Consider the following 20898-nt stretch of genomic DNA (forward strand, 5'->3'; position numbering starts at 1 on the left):
GGTGGGAATGCTATGGGTACACAACACAACAATTAGGGAACTAGCGGAAAGGGATTTCAAAGTAAGTAGTGCCTTCCATGTCAATTGGTTTATGGGCCTCTTAATCTAGTCTCTGGTCCTGGGTTATAAGGGTTGAGAAAGGCAACCCAAAACAGCTAATGCATATATAGCACTGACCATGTGCCAAGAACTCTTAAATGGTTTACAAGTAATAATTCAACCTTTAAAACAACCATACAAATAATTATTATTAGCCTAATTTTGCATATGAGGAAAATGAAGCACAGAGACCAAGGGATTCACCAAAGTTCACACAGTTAGTGGCTATAACACTTGCTGAACTGGAAAGAGAATAAGACAAGGAGCTGGCTTCTGCCTAGGGAGTAGAGAATAACCACAATCTCTCACATGTTACCAGCTATTAACAGTTTAGAAAGCACTTTAATACCCATTATATTTGATCCATACAACATCCATGTGAGGTAAGCAATATAGAGATTATCATCCTTCCTTTGTGGATGAGAAAGCTGAAACATGGTTCCCTTTTGCCAAAACTGTCTTTAAGTTTGAGGAGAACTAGCTGTCATTGCTTCTGTCCTTGTCTGTGTAGGAGGGGAGAATGACGCAGCATGAAGAAATGTGCTGGTACACTAAGGTGTAGATAAAAGGAAACACTAGTCACATAACAGTTCTCATAATACAAATGGCATAGGGCAGTGGCACTAGTATTGGTCAGAGTGTTGGGAGATATGGGTTCTATCCTGGATATAGGGTAACCAACCATCCAGTTTCGCTTAGGACTAAGAAGCTTCCTCAGGACATGAGACTTTCAGTGTTAAAACTGGGACAGTCTCAGGTAAATTGGGATGGTTGGTCAACTTACTTGGCTCTTCTTCATTCAACCTATGATCCTGGATGATTCACTTTATTTTTTCTGGCCTTAGTTACTTAATTTGAAGAAAGGGGGAAGTATATTCCTCACCTACCTTATATAGGTCTTGGGATGATTAAATGAGCTAAGGTCCATAAAAGCATTCTGAAGGATTTGAAAAGCTACACAAAATAAGACAGAGTTAAGTATGTAGACAGAGAGTTTTATACAAAGGTGAATTTTAATGTAAGTAACTGATACATGGAGCTTGCACTACTCAAAGAGAAAGGTGGGGTGAGATTCTTTTGTGCACTCCTTAACTTCATGCCAAGGTGAACTTGAGGTGGCTTCTCAAAGTACTGAAAGTCCTAAGTATGTACTTCCAGTCAGAAGAGAGGAGAGTGTGAATGTGCACCTTGAGAGACCATCACTCCTCCCTTCAAAAGTCCCCAATAGCGATGGGATAAGTCATCCTGTCTGGCATTTTTGCTTGAATGCACCTTTTCCCACCATCAACTGGGCCATTCTTTCCCATGCATTCATTCAGAAGAAAGTGGACTACAAAATCCATTTTTGCACAAGCTGAAGATGTTACCTCCTATGTTGTTTCGATTACTGGCCCATAGTGTCACCCTCAGTACGCACGCTCCCTTCCCTACCCCATCTTCTCATTAAGAACAAAAACCATCAGTGGTCTCACAGCCCTCAGGGAATTAAGTGTCATGGGCACAGGGCCAGCATATTGGTCTGGACAACTCCCCTGTATCCTTCTCTTGCTCACAGAAACAGAAAAACATTGTCAGGAGCCAAAGAGCAGTCCTACCCTTGAGATAAGCTCCTTATATAGGCATCTGAAATCTCCATAGCAGCTGTTTCTGGCCTTTGGGTGTCTGAGACAGCCTATTCTGTTTGGTATCCAGAGCCCCTCCCATGTAATAAACATGTGGCATGATTTTTTTTAAAGTACTTTATTGCTAAAAAATGCTAACCATCATCTGAGCCCTCAGGGAGTTGTAATCTTTTTGCAGTAGTAACATCAAAGATCACTGATCACAGATCACCATAACAAATATAATAATAATGAAAAAGTTTGAAATATTGTGAGAATTATGGAAATGTGACACAGAGACGTGAAATGAGAAAATGCTGTTGGAAAAATGGCGCTGAGAGATTTGCTCAATGCAGGGTTGCCACAGACCTTCAATTTATAAATAACGCAATACCTGTGAGATGCAATAAAGTACTCAGGAAGCATTAAGAGCCTGGGCTCCAGACTCAGATTCGGATTTCACTCCTGGCTTTGCCGATTCCTAGCTATGTGATTTTGCCTCACAAGTTACTAAACCTCTCTGAAACCCAGTTTCCTGATGAAAAGAGCTTGTTCATGGGACTGCTGTGAAGAAATAGGAAATGACTCATATAAACACCTTAGTATGGTGCCTGGCACAGAAGAAATGCTCAACAACTGTTAGTTAATTTTTGTTTTTGTTCTGATTATTATTAGATGCCAGTCTAGTAAATTCTAAAAGAGATTATGGTAGCTTAGCTTCCCCACTTCAACAGAAATGTAATTTTCAATTTTCTGAAAACAGTAAATACTTTTGAATCACATCCTGGTACATAAATGTTTTCCTGGGTGACAGAAATCTGAAAAGGAATGTCCTTCCAAATTTCAGTTTTTATCTTAAAACACACATACTATTTATATCTAGCCCAAGGCTTCTTTCTTGTAGAGGTGTAGTAGAGTTGTGAGTTTCAAAGGTCTGATTATACTGTTTAAAAACAATAGCCTTAAGAGAGTCCAGATACCGGCTTCTGAGGTCCATTTTCACAATCTGATGGTGTTTGCTAGCAATTGTCAGTGCCTGACCCAGAAGGGGTAGATTGCTTTTCAGTTGGGAGGAAGAAGTGAAGGCATATGGTGTTTGGGAATAATACACCATGTAAGCAGGTTTGTACTGGTTTGGCTTTCTATACTGTGTTCCCCAGGCAATTTGAATCCATACTGCATTCTCCTCAGCATCTCTGAAGCTGACTGTCACATTTTTTAATGCTCTCTTAAGAATTTTCTTGAATGAACTTTTGAATTGTTCCATATCAAAAAGGTCAGTGTCTTCACCTGGTCCTTTACTCATCTGAAAAACATCCCAAAGTTTCTGATGCCGATGAAATTGAGTATAAATGATGTCTAAAAGGGGTGCATCATTGAGACTTGCACGATTTTCCTCACAAAGCAGAACCAAGTCCTGAACAAGAGATTCCTTTCTCTGCCGGAAGTTTACAGTCTGCAGTTGATTTTCAGACAAAAAATTCCAGGTTTTTAGTATTGTCATCATTTCAGTCAATGGGATTTTCAAGATGGTCCTCCTGAAAAACTCGGAAACAGTTTCATCCATCTCTTTGGCACACATCGCCGGCCGGCTCTCTCATCAGATGTTCCCGCCTGCTGCACCTTCAAAGCCACCAATTGCAGTTCCCGCCGCCCTGGCATGTGGCATGAATTTTAACATGTCCCTCTAACTTTGGCCTTGAGACCTGTGTCTAGGCAAGTTGGGCGTATTGCCAAATCCCCATATCAGGTCCCAGGGGATGAACAAAGGACTTTTCCCCCCTCTTTTGTCAAACTGTTTATCCAAAGCATACAAATTAAACTGTCTTTCATTATAAGTTTAACAAATTGCCTTTTTAAAAGAGAAGAAAGCCACATAGACTCTGATCTGTTTTGAAGAAGTCAGGGCATATGGGTAAAATTGTCTAAGAATGGTTAAATTATTACCCAGGGACAAACTCAGACCTTATGTAAAGTTCTTCCCTGTGGTCAGCAGTGTCCTGTGGTAGATGTACTGCCTTTTTATTTTAAGAGAAGGTGAGAGAGAATAATTAGGTTTTGAGAAAATCAGAGCTACTCTGAAGCATCCTATAACTGCAGCTAACACTCTTCTAAAATGTCACAGAAGATGTCTGAATCTTCCAAACTGCTGTATAAGACAGCAATATAGACAGACCTATAAGATTTTGACATATGTATATACTCATACAAATGCTATCCAGATAAAGATACAAATACAAAAACCTTTCCATTACCTCAGTAGACCCTTTCATGCCCCTTCCCAGTCAATGCCATCCCCGTCTCCCAGGTAATTTCTATTCTGACTTCTGTCACAATCATTAGTTTAATCTGTCCTTGAACTTCATATAAATTGGATTCATATAAGAGCACTCTTGGGACTTCCCTGGTGGTCCAGTGGCTAAGACTCTATGCTCCCAATGCAGGGGGCCCGGTTTTGATCCCTGGTCATGGAACTAGATCCCACATGCTGCAACTAAATATCCCACATGCCACAACTAAAAGATCCCGCACGTGGTAAAAGAAGATCCCACGATTATACCCCAATAAAGATGTTAAAAAAAAAAAGAAGATCCCATGTGCCACAACTAAGACCCTGCACAGCCAAATAAATAAATAAATAAATATTTCAAAAAAAGAGGACTTTTTTGTTTCTGGCTTTCTTTGCTCAATGTAATGTCTGTGAGATTTATCCATTACACTGTATGTAGCAATATTCATTCCTTACCATTGCTGTGTAGTACCCCATTATATGGATATGCCACAATTTATTTATGCATTTTTTTGGTTAATGGACATTGAACTGTTTTTAATTTGTAACCATTTACAATAAAGTTGCTATACTATGGTCAATTGCTTTTCAAAAAGAGTGCCAAGACAGTTCAATGGGAAAGGAACAGGCTTTTCAAAAAAAGGCATTGTGACAACTGGGTATCCACATAAAACAGAATCAAATTGGACCCTTACCTCACACCATATATAAAATTAACTCAAAATGGACCAAACCTCTAAATGAAAGACATAAACCTATAAAACTCTTAAAAGAGCTTTATAAGAAAACATAAAAATGTTTATAATTAAATATTTCTTTCTTATAAGAAAATATAGGTATAAATATTTGTGACCTTTGATTAGGCTATGGTTTCTTAGATACAACACCAAAAAGAAAGCAACAAGAAGAAAACAATGATAAATTTTACTTAATCAAAATTTAAAACTTTTGTGCTTCAAGGACAATATCAGGAAAATAAAAAGACAACCCACATAATGGGAGAAAAAACCCTATAAATTATAGAGAACTGATTTTATATATATATATATATATATATATATATATATATATATATATAAATAGAGAAATCTTACAACTCAACAATAAAAATGCAAATAACCTAATTAAATATGGGCAAAGTACTTGAATATACATTGCTCCAAGAAGATATAAAAAATGGCCAATAAGGATATTAAAACATGCTCAACGTCATTAGCAATTAGGGGAATGCAACTCAAAATCACCATGAAATCCCACGTCATACCCACTAAGGTGGCTATAACAAAAAAGGGGATGATTAAGTGTTGGCAAGGATGTGGATAAATTGCAGCCCTCATATATTGCTGGTGAGAATGTAAAGTGGTGCAGTCCCTTTGGAAAATGGTTTTTCAGTTCCTCAAAATAATAAACATAAAGTTACCATGTGATCCAGCAATTCCCATATTTAGTATATACCCAAAAGTACTGAAAATATATATCCACACAAAAATTTGTACATGAATGTTCCTAGCAGCATTATACATAATAGTCAAAAATGTAGAAACAACTCAAATGTAAATTAACTAAGTGGATAAACAAAATGTGGTCTATCAATACAATTAAATATTATTCAGCCAGAAAAAGGAATGAAGTACTCGATGAGGACTACAACATGGTTGAAACTTGAAAATATTATGCTAAGTGAAAGAAGCCACACAAAAGGAAAACTATACGATTCCATTTATATGAAATGTTCAGAATAGGCAATTCATAGAGACAGAAAGTAGGCCAGTAATTGCTAGGGGCTGGGGAAAGGAGAGAATAGGAAATAGCTACTTAATGGATATGAGTTTCATTTTGGGGTGAGGAAATGGCTTGGAACTAGATAGTAGTGATGGTTGTACAACTTGGTGAATATGTTAAAAAACAGTGAATTATACACTTTGAAAAGTGAATTTTATGGTATGTGAATTATGTTTCAATTTTTTAAAAAACCTAGTTCTTCAGCTTTTTCTTTAATACTGTGAATTACCCTGTATCATTCTAATAGACATTGTTTAATTTATTCCCCAAATTAAAATTTTAAAAAGCTACTATGAATATTCTTATATATGCCCTCCAAATGATTTTTTCCCCCAAATTTATCTAGTAGGTGCTATTTGGGTATATTGATTGGGTTTAACCAGAGGTGTTGACAAGTGGCAAGATGACTAGAATATCTCTTTATTTTGTCTGTCTCTGTCATGTGACTGCTCACTCTGTCCATCCCCCTGTCCTGATCCACTCCCCCACTAAAAAAAATAAACTAGAAAAATAAGAATGCAACCTGACAGGGAAAAGGAGAAGTAATGAGGCTGACATTAATAATAATTCCCACATGAGCTCACTGTGCCTTAAAAATTGATGTTGGATAAGTTTCTCCTGGATGTTAGATACTCAGACTACTGCCAGTGCAGCTGCCTCTGGCCACAGCTTACGATTGCTGCTCTTCTCAACTTGCACATGCCTGTGGGATGAAACATTCTGTCTCTAGGACGGGTGGGCAGAACAAGATGACAGGTCTAAATTAAGAACTCAGGACTTCATGGAAGATATTTGCTTTTCCTGGGCAGTGCAGGAGGTGTGGGATTAAAGAGGATGAGAAAGACAGCAGCTGGTCCATGCCCTGCCCATTCCTCTCCTTGTGAGCCTACCCAGTCACCCACGTGCAGAGGACTGGCAAAAATCAAAGTAGTTGCTCAGTCTGGCCGTGAGAACAGTACTTTCTTTGAAAATCAAGCTTCTAATCTGTGTAGTGCCCTCATCATTTCCAGATGTTTGGCCTATAATTCAGATGTTGCTTTATCATTTGGTGCTGGCTTTCAGCCTTCTCCTTCCTGGCCTGGCCCAGGGATACTCCTATCTCAGCTTTCTCTTGCCCATAATCTGCTTCCAAACTATGAAACATCTTATCTTCCTCCTGTCCAAGTATTTGTGAATTCTGCATTCCTCAGAATGGTAAGTGGTCCCAGGTCCAGCTCTGCCATCAGAAGCATGATCCTCCCCACTTCCAAACTCAAGGTCCCAATCATATCATGAGGATTTGGTCAATCTCTTTGATTAGTGGTTCTCAGTATAGGCTGCACCTTGGGAGCTTCAAAAAAACACTTATACCTGGGTCACATTCCTGAGATTCTGATGTATTTTAAAAATTCACCAGGTGATTCTCATGTGCAGCCAACTTTGAAAATCATTGTTTTAAGGGCTCTTTTTGGCTCTTGTATGTTTCACCTGAATATAAGGTGCAGTCAGAAAAAAGTCTTTCTGTTCCCCCATATTCAGAGGGAACTTGGTGAGGGAGTAACCTGGGGCCTACCCATTTTTTTTTCTGGAAATAATAGGTGATAGAGTTAAAAGGGCTGAGGGTGGAATGGTTCTTTTAAAACATGTTAGATCATGTCATTTCCAACCTCAAAATCCATCGATGCCTCTCCACCTCACTCAATAAACTAAAGTCCTTATAACGGTCAATGAGGTTTTAGATGATCTGCTTACCACCCCATCACCTCTTTGACTCCATGATCTACTATTCTTCCTATTATTCCCTTAACTCCAGCCATGCCAACCTCCTTGCTCTTCCTCAAACTAATCAGGAAATGCTTCCACCTTAAGGCCTTAACACTTGCTGTTCCCTTATTCAGGCATGTTTTCCCCCAGATAACTACATGGCTACCTTCCTCATCTTCTTCAATTCTTTGATATAAATTATCTTCTTAGTGAGGCTTCTTGACCACTGTTTCAAAACTGCAAGTTCCCTCCATATTCCCTATCCCTTCTCCTGTTTCATTCTTCTCAGTAGCACTTGTGACCATCTGACACACTTTATCTTATTTACTTCTTTATTGCCTGTTTCTACCCCAACTAGAATGTAAGCACCATGAGATCATGGTCCTGTCGTGGTCACTACTTCATCCCCCATGCTTAGAACAGTGCCTGGCATACAATAGGCACTAAATAAATATTTGTTGGATGAGTGAATGGTAAAAATTTACAAAATAATGGTAACAATCTTCTGAGTGAAAGGTTTCACAGTTTTAAAGGGTTTAATATCAGTTAGCTCAATATGTCCTTCCAGTAACCCTGAGAATAAGCCATGGATTATTATCACCAATTCATAGATTTTAAAAACTGTGGCTTAAAGAAAAAAATGCCTCTAAATTTATTTAACTAGCATTAAATAAAGCCAGAACTCACAGGTGATTTAAGACTCATGAGTTTGGCATGCTTTCCAAGGCAGTATTGAACTCTAAAATAGGGAATGGAGGTCCTCCCAGGCTGTCACTTAAATTTACTATTTCATCAGCAATCTTTTAGGTTGGGACAAAGGTATTTTTTGAATACTAATATGTGTTTAAAGAATGGCTAGACAGGGTTTCTGCTCAAGCCCTAGGATACGAGGGCCAGGACAAAGATGGTAGCAGTAGGAACAGGAAGGAATTGATGGTGGGAGATACAGATCTTACAAAGTAAGTTCACAGGACCTTACAATTACATGGATGTGAGAGCCAAGAGAAAGACATAAGTCAGAGAAGATTCTGAGGGTTTCTTCCTGAGAAACCAGGAGAAACTCAGGGTGCAAAAAGTGTGAAAGGGGAGTTGCTTGTTAGGAAAAAAAGAGACAATGCACTCAGTTTTTCAAACTGTTTTAAGTATGAAAAGTTTGAGGGGACAAAGGACCATGTCAGTTGTGGTGCCTAGCAGGCAATTAAAATATGTAGAACATAGGTTGGGGCTAGAGATAAGTCAAATGCATAAAAATACCAGCTCATGGATGCACATCAGAATCGTCTGGAGTACTTTAAAACATACCTATTCCCTAGACCAATTAAATAAAATCTTCAGAAGGTAGAGCACCATTGGCCTAGGTAAATCATGGCAGAGGCTTAGATGAGCAAAGAAAAATGCTAAGAACAAAACACTAAGGGACATCCATATGTGAAGCTGGTAGAGGAAGATTAGCCAGCAGTAACCAAGAAGGGGAATCCAGGGAAGAAAGAATAGAACTCAGATGGGACAGTACAGGACAAAGTTTTAAGAAGTAAAAGATGAGCAGCAGTGTCAGCTGTTGGTGCAGGGAGGTGAAGGAGCATCAGAACTGGAAATATATTATTTTGTTGGTATGTGACAAAAATAAATTGTCTTAATATTCAAGTATATCACAATATGTGCATGGAATAGAAATAATTCAGAGACCACAGGTGGTTGTTACAGTTTTTAACAAGCTTCTCTTTCCATTTCCAAAGTGGCTGAAGAAATACAACTGTTAGTGATAGCAACATTTGGTCCAGTAATGTCAGGATTAGTATATCAACAGAGGAGAATGAAGGAAGCTGTGCAAAATTAAGGAAGTCACACCTATTTACCTTGTTCTTTATTCTGGTGTACAGAGCAACAGATAATGGCTCAGCAAGAATAAAGATGCTGGAGTAGAAAAGTAAAGAAAATTTTATTATAAACAATTGTCACTGTACAGATAGAATTAATATCCAGTTGGACAATTTCAATTCAGCCAAAAGCAAATGTTAACCATGTGAGTTAAAATTTTTCTCCTTCAAAACATGTGGAAGCACACACATCCACAACAAAAAAGCACAAATCTAGAAAAGACAAACATAACTTAAAAGACTGTAAATTGAGGCGGAAAAAAAGCTAAAAAATATATAAATATTTAGTTAGTGTCTGGAACTGCTGAAAAAAATTGTTAAAGGGAGGGGAGAAAAGAACTGTGTAGCCAAGAATATGGTGATATAATTAAGACCAGCAATCTTTGGGCTGATTATGAGAGGAAAATATCACTTTAATGATTGCTGAAACAGTCTTCCCAAGTGGGAGCAAAGGTACGGAACTACGCTGGATGATGTTCAAGGGAAAAATGAGATAATGTATGTGAGAGTGCTCTGGAAACTCCAAATTGTGCTACACATGTGAGGGGTTGCTATGAGTGTTGTTTCTATTCCACCCAGAGTTTGGGAGCAAAGGACATTGGAGAGAGGCTACAGGCCAAACAACCAATACCCAAAACCCCTGCTATTGTTCCACAGTGTCCCTAGCCAAAGTGAGTCACATTCATGTACTGACCACCACAAGATACAATGAAATTAGTGGTATCATCAAAAATTAGTTACATCGCCAGCAGTACTAGGTGACTTTCCACAGAGGATATGCTTTTGACTGAGTTCTCCCAGCTGAAAACTGGATTAATGGTATGATTTCTTTACAGGGCTAGGAGCTGGATAAAACTCAGTCAAGTGCTCTCATTTCTGATTTTTATTAATGTTCTTTGGTCTTGCCCCACATTCTCTCCACCCTGTCCAGTTTACCAACTATCTGGAATAGTTGTATCTCTCTGAATATGTCAATAAGAACAGTGCTTTTTCTCCCACTGCAATCATGTACACTATCCCTTGGGGATCCCATGTATCCCCCTATCATGTACACTATCCCTTCCTCATAGGCCAGAAATATCCTAAAGAAACAGACATACAAACTGATGAGCATTTGCAAGCACAGCTCAGGGCTACTTATCCTTCCAATCTGAATGGGAGAATCAGTCCATAGAATGAAGCCTGTCTGTACAGGATGAGATATTGATGCCAAAATATTTCTTGCCTTTTATTTTTTAGACTTCCTAAGAAAAAGAAAGGTGGCGGGGTAGTGGGGAAAAGATGAAACTGATACAACAAGAAGCCTATGATTGCATATGTAAATGCACATTCTATAAAACAATGTTCAGAATTGTACAATCTTAGACGAGAGCTTAAAACTCATCTTAGTCCCAGCTTCCTGTTGCCCAATAAAGAAATATCATCCATATCTACTTGAACTCACCTCAAGTAGAGTAACAGACACCTCAGTACTCATACGACAGCACATTTCATTATGGTTTATTTTTTTTCTCCTCTTTGATAACTGACTAAAACTTCAAACCATCAGATAATTGAAAACATATTTTCATGGAATCCCAAAAGGATTCTTCAAGACAACCTAACCTCATTCCCTTGATGTTCCATATGGGGAGACTGAGGCCCCTCTAGAAGGGATAAAATTTCCCCCAATTCACATAGTTGGTCAGCACAGAGCCAGGACTAGAATCTAAAGTCTCCAAATTTAGGGCCCAGTGCCAAAATTAAAAAACAAAACAAAACAAAACAAAACAATACTGACCTTGGAGTAACAAAAATCTGGTTTCTAGTTTTGTTCAGACACTTACTAACTAAATGATCTCTAGCAAGTTTCATTTTCTTTGAGACTATTTGGCTACCTGTACAATTAAGACAAGAGGACCTGGACCTTCCCTAGTTGGGGTGAGGAGTCAGTGGGATTATGGATTTGAAAGTACCTGGCACACAGTGGGAACTTAAGAAATAATTTACAAAGGAACTTGTCACATTCACCCATCCTGTTCCTTTTATAGTGTTTCTGATCACTTTGAAGGTGCCACCATCACCCCAACTTATATAGCTCAAAGCCTCAGAGTCTTATTTGACTTGACAGCGTGCTATAAGAGAAATGATGAAAAAGCTGGGCTGTTTGACTTGGGAATGAAAGATGAATGGGGATCTGTTTTATGGTTTTCAGATCTCTGAGGAACTATCATGGAAGAGAATGAGCAGACTTGTCTGAGTGGCCCCAGGGAGAATGACTAGAACCTCTGGAAGCCAAAGGGAGACTGAGTTCAGTTTAACAAAAGGAAGAACTTTTGCAGAGTCAAGGCTTTCTATGAAGGGAATGGACTCTCTCAGAGATCAGTAAGTACATTCCCTTTGAAAGTATTCAGGCAGAGACTAGCAAAGATGTTATAAGGTGAAGTCAATTGGGGTGAAAGAAAATTATGATTCATGAACTTTCTACTATGAATTTTCTACCTACTATGCATCAGATACTGTGCTAGATACTTCACAGGGATTATTTCTTTTAATCCTTCCAACAAAACTATGACATGTCTACTATTCTCCCTTCAGACTGAGTTTTGGAGACGTTCAGTATTTCTCACTGGGGTTACTACTGGTATTATAAGTGAGTGGCGCTCAACATCACTAATCATTAGAGAAATGCAAATCAAAACTACAATGAGGTATCACCTCACACCAGTCAGAATGGCCATCATCAAAAAATCTACAAACAATAAATGCTGGAGAGGGTGTGAAGAAAAGGGAACCCTCTTGCACTGTTGGTGGGAATGTAACTTGATACAGCCACTATGGAGAACAGTATGGAGGTTCCTTAAAAAACTAAAAATAGAACTACCATAAGACACAGAAATCCCACTACTGGGCATATATCCTGAGAAAACCATAATTCAAAAAGAGTCATGTACCACAATGTTCATTGCAGCTCAATTTACAATATCCAGGACATGCAAGCAACCTAAGTGTCTATTGACAGATGAATGAATAAAGAAGATATGGCACATATATACAATGGAATATTACTTAACCATAAAAAGACAAAACTGAGTTATTTGTAGTGAGGTGGATGGACCTAGAGTCTGTCATACAGAGTGAAGTAAGTCAGAAAGAGAAAAACAAATACCATATGCTAAGACATATATACGGAATCTAAAAAAAAGGTTATGAAGAACCTAGGGACAGGACAGGAATAAAGACTCTGACATAGAGAATGAACTTGAGGACATGGAGAGGGGGAAGTGTAAGCTGGGACAAAGTGAGTGAGTGGCATGGACATATATACACTACCAAATGTAAAATAGATAGCTAGTGGGAAGCAGCCACATAGCACAGGGAGATCAGCTCGGTGCTTTGTGACCACCTAGAATGGTGGGATAGGGAGGGTGGGAGGGAGACGCAAGAGGGAGGAGATATGGGGATATATGTAAATGTATAGCTGATTCACTATGTTGTAAAGCAGAAACTAACACACCATTGCAAAGCAATTATACTCCAATACAGATGTTAAAAAAAAATAAGTGGGTGGGAAGAACAATAGTTTGCTGTCTCAACCTGGTTGGTACTAAATTCAGTAGTACTTCATTCTTTGTGCAAAAAAATCCCACTCTCAACACGTATCTCTAAATGCCCTATGGATATCGTATTGATCCTGGTTGGGAATGATGGATAAATAATATGCTTAGGATCACAGACAGCAGGTAAGTAGCAGACCCAGGACTTGAATAAGCTGTGTCTAACTCAGAAAGTAGATATCCTTTCTATTTGTACCATCCACAGAAATGGATGGAATTGGGATTGGAATACACAACATTTTAAAGTCTAAACCAATCCCAAGAGATAGTGATTCTCTCATATTCCTCTCTTTTCAATCTCATATAATTTATCAACTTCTAAGTTCTGCAGATCCAACTTCTGTGATGTATTGTTAAATTCATTGCCTCCTTTCTATTCCCATAGTCACCACCTCAGTTCAGGGTCTCATTCCCTCTCTGCATCTAGTTTATCTACATCTCATGTTTTCCTATTCCAATTCAGTTAACTCATGTTTACCAGATTATTCTTCCTGAAACAGAGATTTATATTTTTTCTTTAGCTCAGAAACTTTCAATGATTTTCCACAGTGTGACGAATTGAACAGAAAATCTAGCATCCAAAAGTCTTCCACAGTTTTTCATCAATCTACCATGTCAACTTTAACTTTCACTTTCCACGTAATTGTACTCTAAAATCCAGTTCAGCTGGTGTTCTTTTCACATGCTCTGAGTTTCCCTGCCTCCAAACAGTTGTTCCTGTTTTTTTCCTGGCTTGGACTGCCTTCTCTCCTGCCTCCACCTGTTGAAATCCTATCTGTGTTTCATGGCCCATCTTAAATAATAATAATAGTTAACATTTATTGAGTGCTTATTTTGGTCAAGCCACTGTGCTAAGTGTGTGCAAGTATTTCACATGGATTATCTAATTTAATCCTCACAAAAACTTGATAAAATAAGCTCTATTTTTATATCCATTTTAAACTAGATTAAAACAAAATTCAGACAGGGAAAAGTAATTATGCTTGTCCAATGTCACACAAGTTAATAAATGGTAGGATGGGATTTGAACTCAAGTAGTCTGGCTCTGGAGCCCTGAAAGATGATACAATGTCAAAACACAAACAATCAAAAAACACTTTCTGATTTACTCTGGCTCAACTAGATGTGATCCTTACCTGACAATACCAAAGCGTACTTTAACTGGACCTTTAAAGCTATTTTGTGTTATATTTATTTATTCTTATACCCATGATGAGGTCCCAGTGGGCATAGACTATGTCTTAGGCATCTGTCTGTCTCACACAGTGGTGGCACAGAGTAGGTGCTCAGTGAGTCTGTTATGTTTAATTGAAGGTATGTTGGGGTGAAAGAGGGGACAGGAGAGTTATGTAGGGGAAGATGCCCATACTCTCCTGCCTTAGCCACCCTGCAATGGTTTCATACTGGTCAGCACTGCCAACACCTGTCCAAACAAGACCTTGCAGTCTCTGCTTCCCCAGCCTAGTTTCTGGCGGGTCTCTACTTGTCCCCCAGTTCTCACAGCTGCCTCGGCCTTTTGGCCAATGTTTGATGTAAAGCAGGATCAAAATATCACTGCCTTGGGCTCAGTTTCCAGGAGTGAGGGATCAAGTGAAACCCAGCCGGATGGGTGAGACTGAAAGCCCCCAAATAGAGCTTGCAAACTCTTTACACAAGCCCCGACTTGCCCAGGGGCCACGTGGGTAGGCCAGCCACTCAACGTCCCTCGGGATGCTTCACAAATCTGATCCAACTCCTCCCTCCCTCCCCTAAGCTCATAGCCTCCTTCTCTTTTCTCTTCCTTATCTCCTAACTGGAGATACTCAGGGTGTTTGGGCGGGTCCACACATGTTCCCAGAGGCCATAATGGTCCAGTACAAGCCTACTCCAGGGGAACTGGCTCACCAAGGCCATCAGGGTATTAGCTCAGGTCCATGGCACCCTACACAGCACTCTCTGGATACAGATGGATGGGCAGACAGACAGCCACAGGACACCTTCCCAGCCATTCTGACTTTGTAGCACCTTAGCAGGGTCATCCTAACCTGATCCTGAACTTGCATCTCTAGGCCCCACAGGTCCAAGCCACCTTGCCATGCCAGAGGGTGTTCCCACACTTACCCTGTAAATAAATGTATGGATGGATCTTGCTCCAGTGACGGAATCCCTGGACAAACGTACCTCAGCGCAGGCCAGACATCCCACCAAGCCCCCACTTCTCAGCCGCCAGTCTCCATACTACATTCACAGTAGATGAAATTCGTTACAATCAAAGCTCTGCTCTGACTCATTTCACATCCACATGTAGCAACAACAGCCAGAACCTATTCTCTTTTCCTTTCATGCTACGCCTACTTCTCCGCCCCCATGAAGCAGCTATTGGACCACTTGAGTGTCTAGGTGTGGCTACACAAAGAAGTTTCACCCCTGACAGTGAGAGTGGGGGAGGAGTTGGGGAAGAGTGGGTGAATAGTGACCAAGCCACGCCTTTGGCAAGAACTGAAAAGCTTCAGGGACTGAAGCAGGGAGAGAGGTAATGGAAGCAGGAGAGATTGTGGAGCTGAAGTTAAGATCTGTGGTGTCAAGGGAGGATTGGTGTCTTCATGGCAGAGTGTCACTTCCTCATATAAGCCTCACTCATCAAAGTCCTGCCCTGTCCACTGCACTCTGTTTATTTTCTTACTGGTACTGAATTGTAATCTGTAATAATTATTGATTAAATTCCTTGATTGTTTAATGTCTGTCCTTTCCCTTCCACTAATTGGTAAGCATCATGAGCTAATACTTAATAACTAACACTTATACAACACTTGCTATCTGCCAGTCACTCTTCTCAATATTTTACATATATTAGCTCATTTAATCCTTATAACTACCCTAGTTTTATTCACAATTTAGAGATAAGAAAACTAAGGCATAGAATGATTGCCCAATTGTCAAACAGCTAGTAAGTGACAGGGCTGGGAAGGAGTCTGGTACACAGGAGAGGAATAAATAAACTAGAGAACCAAGTGTAAACGACAAAATGGGAGAGGTCAGAAAGACTTTGAATATGTTGAACTTAGCCAAAGAGCCCTACAGATGAAGAAATGTGAGCTGGCAGCAAGGGGACCCTTTAGCCTGGGTGTACTCTCCCACCTGACACAACCCTGCTGCCTTTTAGTTTTTCAACACAAGTCCTTTCCAGCTAAGTTGGGAACATTCTTCAAGGTCAGGATTAGGGGCCTTTCAACAACCCTACCTCAAGAGCTCCCCCTCCCTTGCTCCCTATGAGCCATGTCTCTCTCTCTCTTTTTTTTTTTAACTTTATTTTTTATTTATTTATTTATTTTTTTTAACATCTTTATTGGAGTATAATTGCTTTACAATGGTATGTTAGTTTCAGCTTCACAACAAAATGAATCAGTTATATATATACATATATTCCCATATCTCTTCCCGCTTGCATCTCCCTCCCTCCCACCCTCCCTATCCCACCCCTCCAGGCGGTCACAAAGCACCGAGCTGATCTCCCTGTGCTATGCGGCTGCTTCCCACTAGCTATCTACCTTACGTTTGGTAGTGTATATATGTCCATGCCTCTTTATCGCTTTGTCACCGTTTACCCTTCCCCCTCCCCATAGCCTCAAGTCCATTCTCTAGTAAGTCTGTGTCTTTATTCCTGTTTCACCCCTAGGTTTTTCATGACTTTTTTTTTTTAAATTCCATATATATGTGTTAGCATACGGTATTTGTCTCTCTCTTTCTGACTTACTTCACTCTGTATGACAGACTCTAGGTCTATCCACCTCATTACAAATAGCTCAATTTCGTCTCTTTTTATGGCTGAGTAATATTCCATTGTATATATGTGCCACATCTTCTTTATCCATTCATCCGATGATGGACACTTAGGTTGTTTCCATCTCTGGGCTATTGTAAATAGAGCTGCAATGAACATTTTGGTACATGACTCTTTTTGAATTATGGTTTTCTCAGGGTATATGCCCAGTAGTGGGATTGCTGGGTCATATGGTAGTTCTATTTGTAGCTTTTTAAGGAACCTCCATACTGTTCTCCACAGTGGCTGTATCAATTTACATTCCCACCAACAGTGTAAGAGGGTTCCCTTTTCTCCACACCCTCTCCAGCATTTATTGTTTGTAGATTTTTTGATGATGGCCATTCTGACTGGTGTGAGATGATATCTCATTGTAGTTTTGATTTGCATTTCTCTCATGATTAGTGATGTTGAGCATTCTTTCATGTGTTTGTTGGCACTCTGTATATCTTCTTTGGAGAAATGTCTATTTAGGTCTTCTGCCCATTTTTGGATTGGGTTGTTTGTTTTTTTGTTATTAAGCTGCATGAGCTGCTTATAAATTTTGGAGATCAATCCTTTGTCAGTTGCTTCATTTGCAAATATTTTCTCCCATTCTGAGGGTTGTCTTTTGGTCTTCTTTATGGTTTCCTCTGCTGCACAAAAGCTTTTAAGTTTCATTAGGTCCCATTTGTTTACTCTTGTTTTTATTTCCATTTCTCTAGGAGGTGGGTCAAAAAGGACCTTGCTGTGATTTATGTCATAGAGTGTTCTGCCTATGTTTTCCTCTAAGAGTTTGATAGTTTCTGGCCTTACATTTAGGTCTTTAATCCATTTTGAGCTTATTTTTGTGTACGGTGTTAGGGAGTGATCTAATTTCATACTTTTACATGTAGCTGTCCAGTTTTCCCAGCACCACTTATTATTTTTTATTTTTAAAAAATGTTTATTGGGGCTTCCCTGGTGGCGTAGTGGTTGAGAGTCCGCCTGCCTATGCAGGGGACACGGGTTCATGCCCCGGTCCGGGAAGATCCCACATGCCGCAGAGTGGCTGGGCCCATGAGCCATGACCGCTGAGCCTGCGCGTCTGGAGCCTTTGCTCCACAACGGGAGAGGCCACAACAGTGAGAGGCCCGCGTACCACACACACACACACACACACACACACACAAAGTTTATTGGAGTATAGTGGATTTACAATGTTGTATTAGTTACTGCTATACAGCAAAGTGAATCAGTTATACATATACATATATCCACCCTTTTTTAGATTATTTTCCCATATAAGCCATTAGAAAGTGTTGAGTACAGTTCCCTGTGCTATACCTTATTATTATAACCTTATTAGTTATCTGTTTTATATATAGTAGTGTATATATGTCAATCCCATCTCCCAATTTATCCCTCCCCCCCTTTCCCCCAGGTAACCATAAATTGGTTTTCTACATCTGTAACTCTGTTTCCATTTTGTAGATAAGTTCATTTGTATACTTTTTTTTAGGTTCCACATATAAGCGATATCATATGATATTTCTCTTCCTGTTTATGACTTACTTCACTCAGTAGAACCATGCCTCATTTTAAAACTCCTCTCTCACTGGTATCTTTATTATTTACCTTCCACCTTATGTCCAACCCTTCTACTCCACAAACATATTTGAATTCTTCCCACTGCAAAATAAAATCTCCCCCACTGCCTCCTCCTAAAATAATAGCCTCATCTCTCTTCCTTCCTCAGCCAAATTTCTGGCCAGAGTAGTCTCCACTCACTGTTTCCATGTCTTTACTTTCCATTAGCTTCCCAATTTATTGCACCCTGGCTTCCAGCCCAATGTTCTTTCCCTGAGATCACAAGTGACCTTTTTTACTGCCAGATTTTAGGGAACATTTTCACTCATTTTCGTATTTATCTGCAGTTTCTTTCCAGTGCTAGCCACTCTTTTCTTTGGGAAACATTCTTGTGTTGGAAAACACTACTCGGCTCCTGGTTTCCCTCTGTTTCTCTTACCCTTCTTTCTCAGATTGTGTCACTGGATATTCTCCAGTATCTCATTCTATAATGTTGGTGATGCTGGGGCCCTCACAACACTTTATACATACAATATCATTTATCCCACAGAACAACTCATAAGTATTATTTTCCTTATTTTATACATGTGGCAACTCTGGATCAGACAAGTTAACTGAATTGTGCAAAGGTACACAGCAAGTACAAGCTTAATCCAGAACTATAACTAGTACCTGACTCTAAGCATGTTACATCATGCTGTCTTGTTCCAGTGAGTAAGGACATGGCATAGCAATAGAGTGGCTTTGGAGTCTGAATTGGGATCCCAGATCTGTCACTTAAAATTTGCATGCTGTGTGATCTTAGACAAGTACTTTAACCTCTCAGAGATTCAGTTTCCCTATCTATAAAATGTGGAAAGAAACAAGCTTGCTGGGAAGATTTGAGAGGAATATATATATAGACTTCCGAACCCAGTTCCAGACACAATAACTGAGATCTGTTAGAATGATAGTGGTAATGAGGACTATAATTGTCAACCTTTTCCCCCTAACTAATTTTCCTACCTTTTATTGTTAGTCTAACCTTATTAGTCTATTTTCTTGTCACTAGTTCCTAATTTTATTTGTTTTTGCCTGACTCAGTCCTCCTCTGAGAGAATGTAATTTCGACTGAGGCAATTAGCCAAACTCCTGTGTTTTCTCTACACCCTACCTTCTCAGGCGTAGGACTGGAAATTCAGCACACACCAACCAGAAGGCTGTGCAACTCTGACTCTTCTACACATGTATTTGCTAATAATATTACTTTAAAACAATAGGTAGCATAGTCCTCTAGAGTTCTTTACACAGGTATCTCATTCAATCCTTATAACCATGGGAAGGTGCCATTACTATTACCATGTCAATTTACTAATTGGAAAGGGAAGAATTACCATCTCTTGGATGTGTACTATATGCGGGCACTGAGATAGGCAATTTATATGTTATCTCACTAACCCTTCAAGAGCACTTCCATGATCTGGTGATTATTATGTCCATTTTAAAAATAAAAAAAAATAAATTGGATATATAAAACATTATGTGACATCCAAATGAGCACAGAATTGCTAAGCAGAGTTGTTGAGATTTGAACTTGAATTTTCTAAGTCCAACCCTGAAGCTCTTTTTAGTATACCATGCTATTTCTCACCTACAGACAGCCTTGTGGGGACAGAAAACTATCACTGTGGATGCAGAAAAAGATTTAGATACTTCATTCTAAAACTCTACTTATGGGATGAGGGCCATAGGGCTTTGAAGCAGCATTTCTGCAAAATATTAGGATTGTTTAGGTCAGTTCAATTTCAAAAGGAATTCACAGCATGATATGCCTGGCACAAAAATAAATAAATAATAAATTAATTAATAAATACATAATAGGAGAAAGAATGGCAACACTAAGGGGTACACAATTGTATAAAAGATTCATAATCATATACGAGATATATCTAGTGTCCACAGGGCAGGTTCTAAAATTCTTATTCTTCTTAGCTTTTGTGAGACAACCAGACACTCATTTCATTGCCATCACCCACCACTATGTTTGGTTTGAGAAGACTCAAGAGGACTTGGTCACTTTCTGCCAACATCTGAAGGGCTGTCACAGGGTAGAAGGAACTGATGAGATTTGTATCTTAAGGGGGGAAAATGAGCCCATATGGGTAGAATGTACAGGCAGACAGATTTATACTCAGTATAAGGAATTGTTTTCTAATAATCACAGTGAAGGGTCAGGTCAGTCTCCAGGGCTCCAGATAACAGTCTTTCCCATTTATCTTCACTAATATAATGTTACCAGCCTGGAGTCGGCAGCTAAGGTCATTTTCCTCAGTGTGTGTCTCCAGCCTGCCTGGATTCAGAGTGATTCCTCTAGGGGAGAGTTTAGACCTAAGATTCCTTTCCAGCCATCTCTCAAGACCTCTCCCTAGCAGGGCTTTGTGGGCTTTGGCTGTGCTTCCACTCAGAGTGAGGTGCAAGTTGGCCTCTTATGGGAAAGCTCAGAAAGCTCAAGGCAAACCAGGAAGGCTAGAGGAGGTAGTGAATGTAGGCTTAAGTGTAGAATCTACAGGCAGAGTTACTACTG

The 20898-nt window shown here is 39.5% G+C and overlaps 1 protein-coding gene across 1 annotated transcript; it reads right to left on the bottom strand.

Moving 5' to 3' along the window:
- Positions 1-2550: 2550 nt before the first annotated feature.
- Positions 2551-3292, bottom strand: LOC309978006 (centromere protein N-like; the record flags this gene model as incomplete). Its single annotated transcript, XM_082864377.1, has 1 exon — positions 2551-3292. The coding sequence occupies exon 1, from the start codon at positions 3280-3282 to the stop codon at positions 2551-2553; it is 732 nt and encodes a 243-aa protein (XP_082720503.1). The 5' UTR covers positions 3283-3292.
- Positions 3293-20898: the final 17606 nt, after the last annotated feature.

The sequence above is a fragment of the Leucopleurus acutus genome, assembly GCF_964270905.1.
Source record: "Leucopleurus acutus genome assembly, chromosome: X".
NCBI lineage: Eukaryota > Metazoa > Chordata > Mammalia > Artiodactyla > Delphinidae > Leucopleurus > Leucopleurus acutus.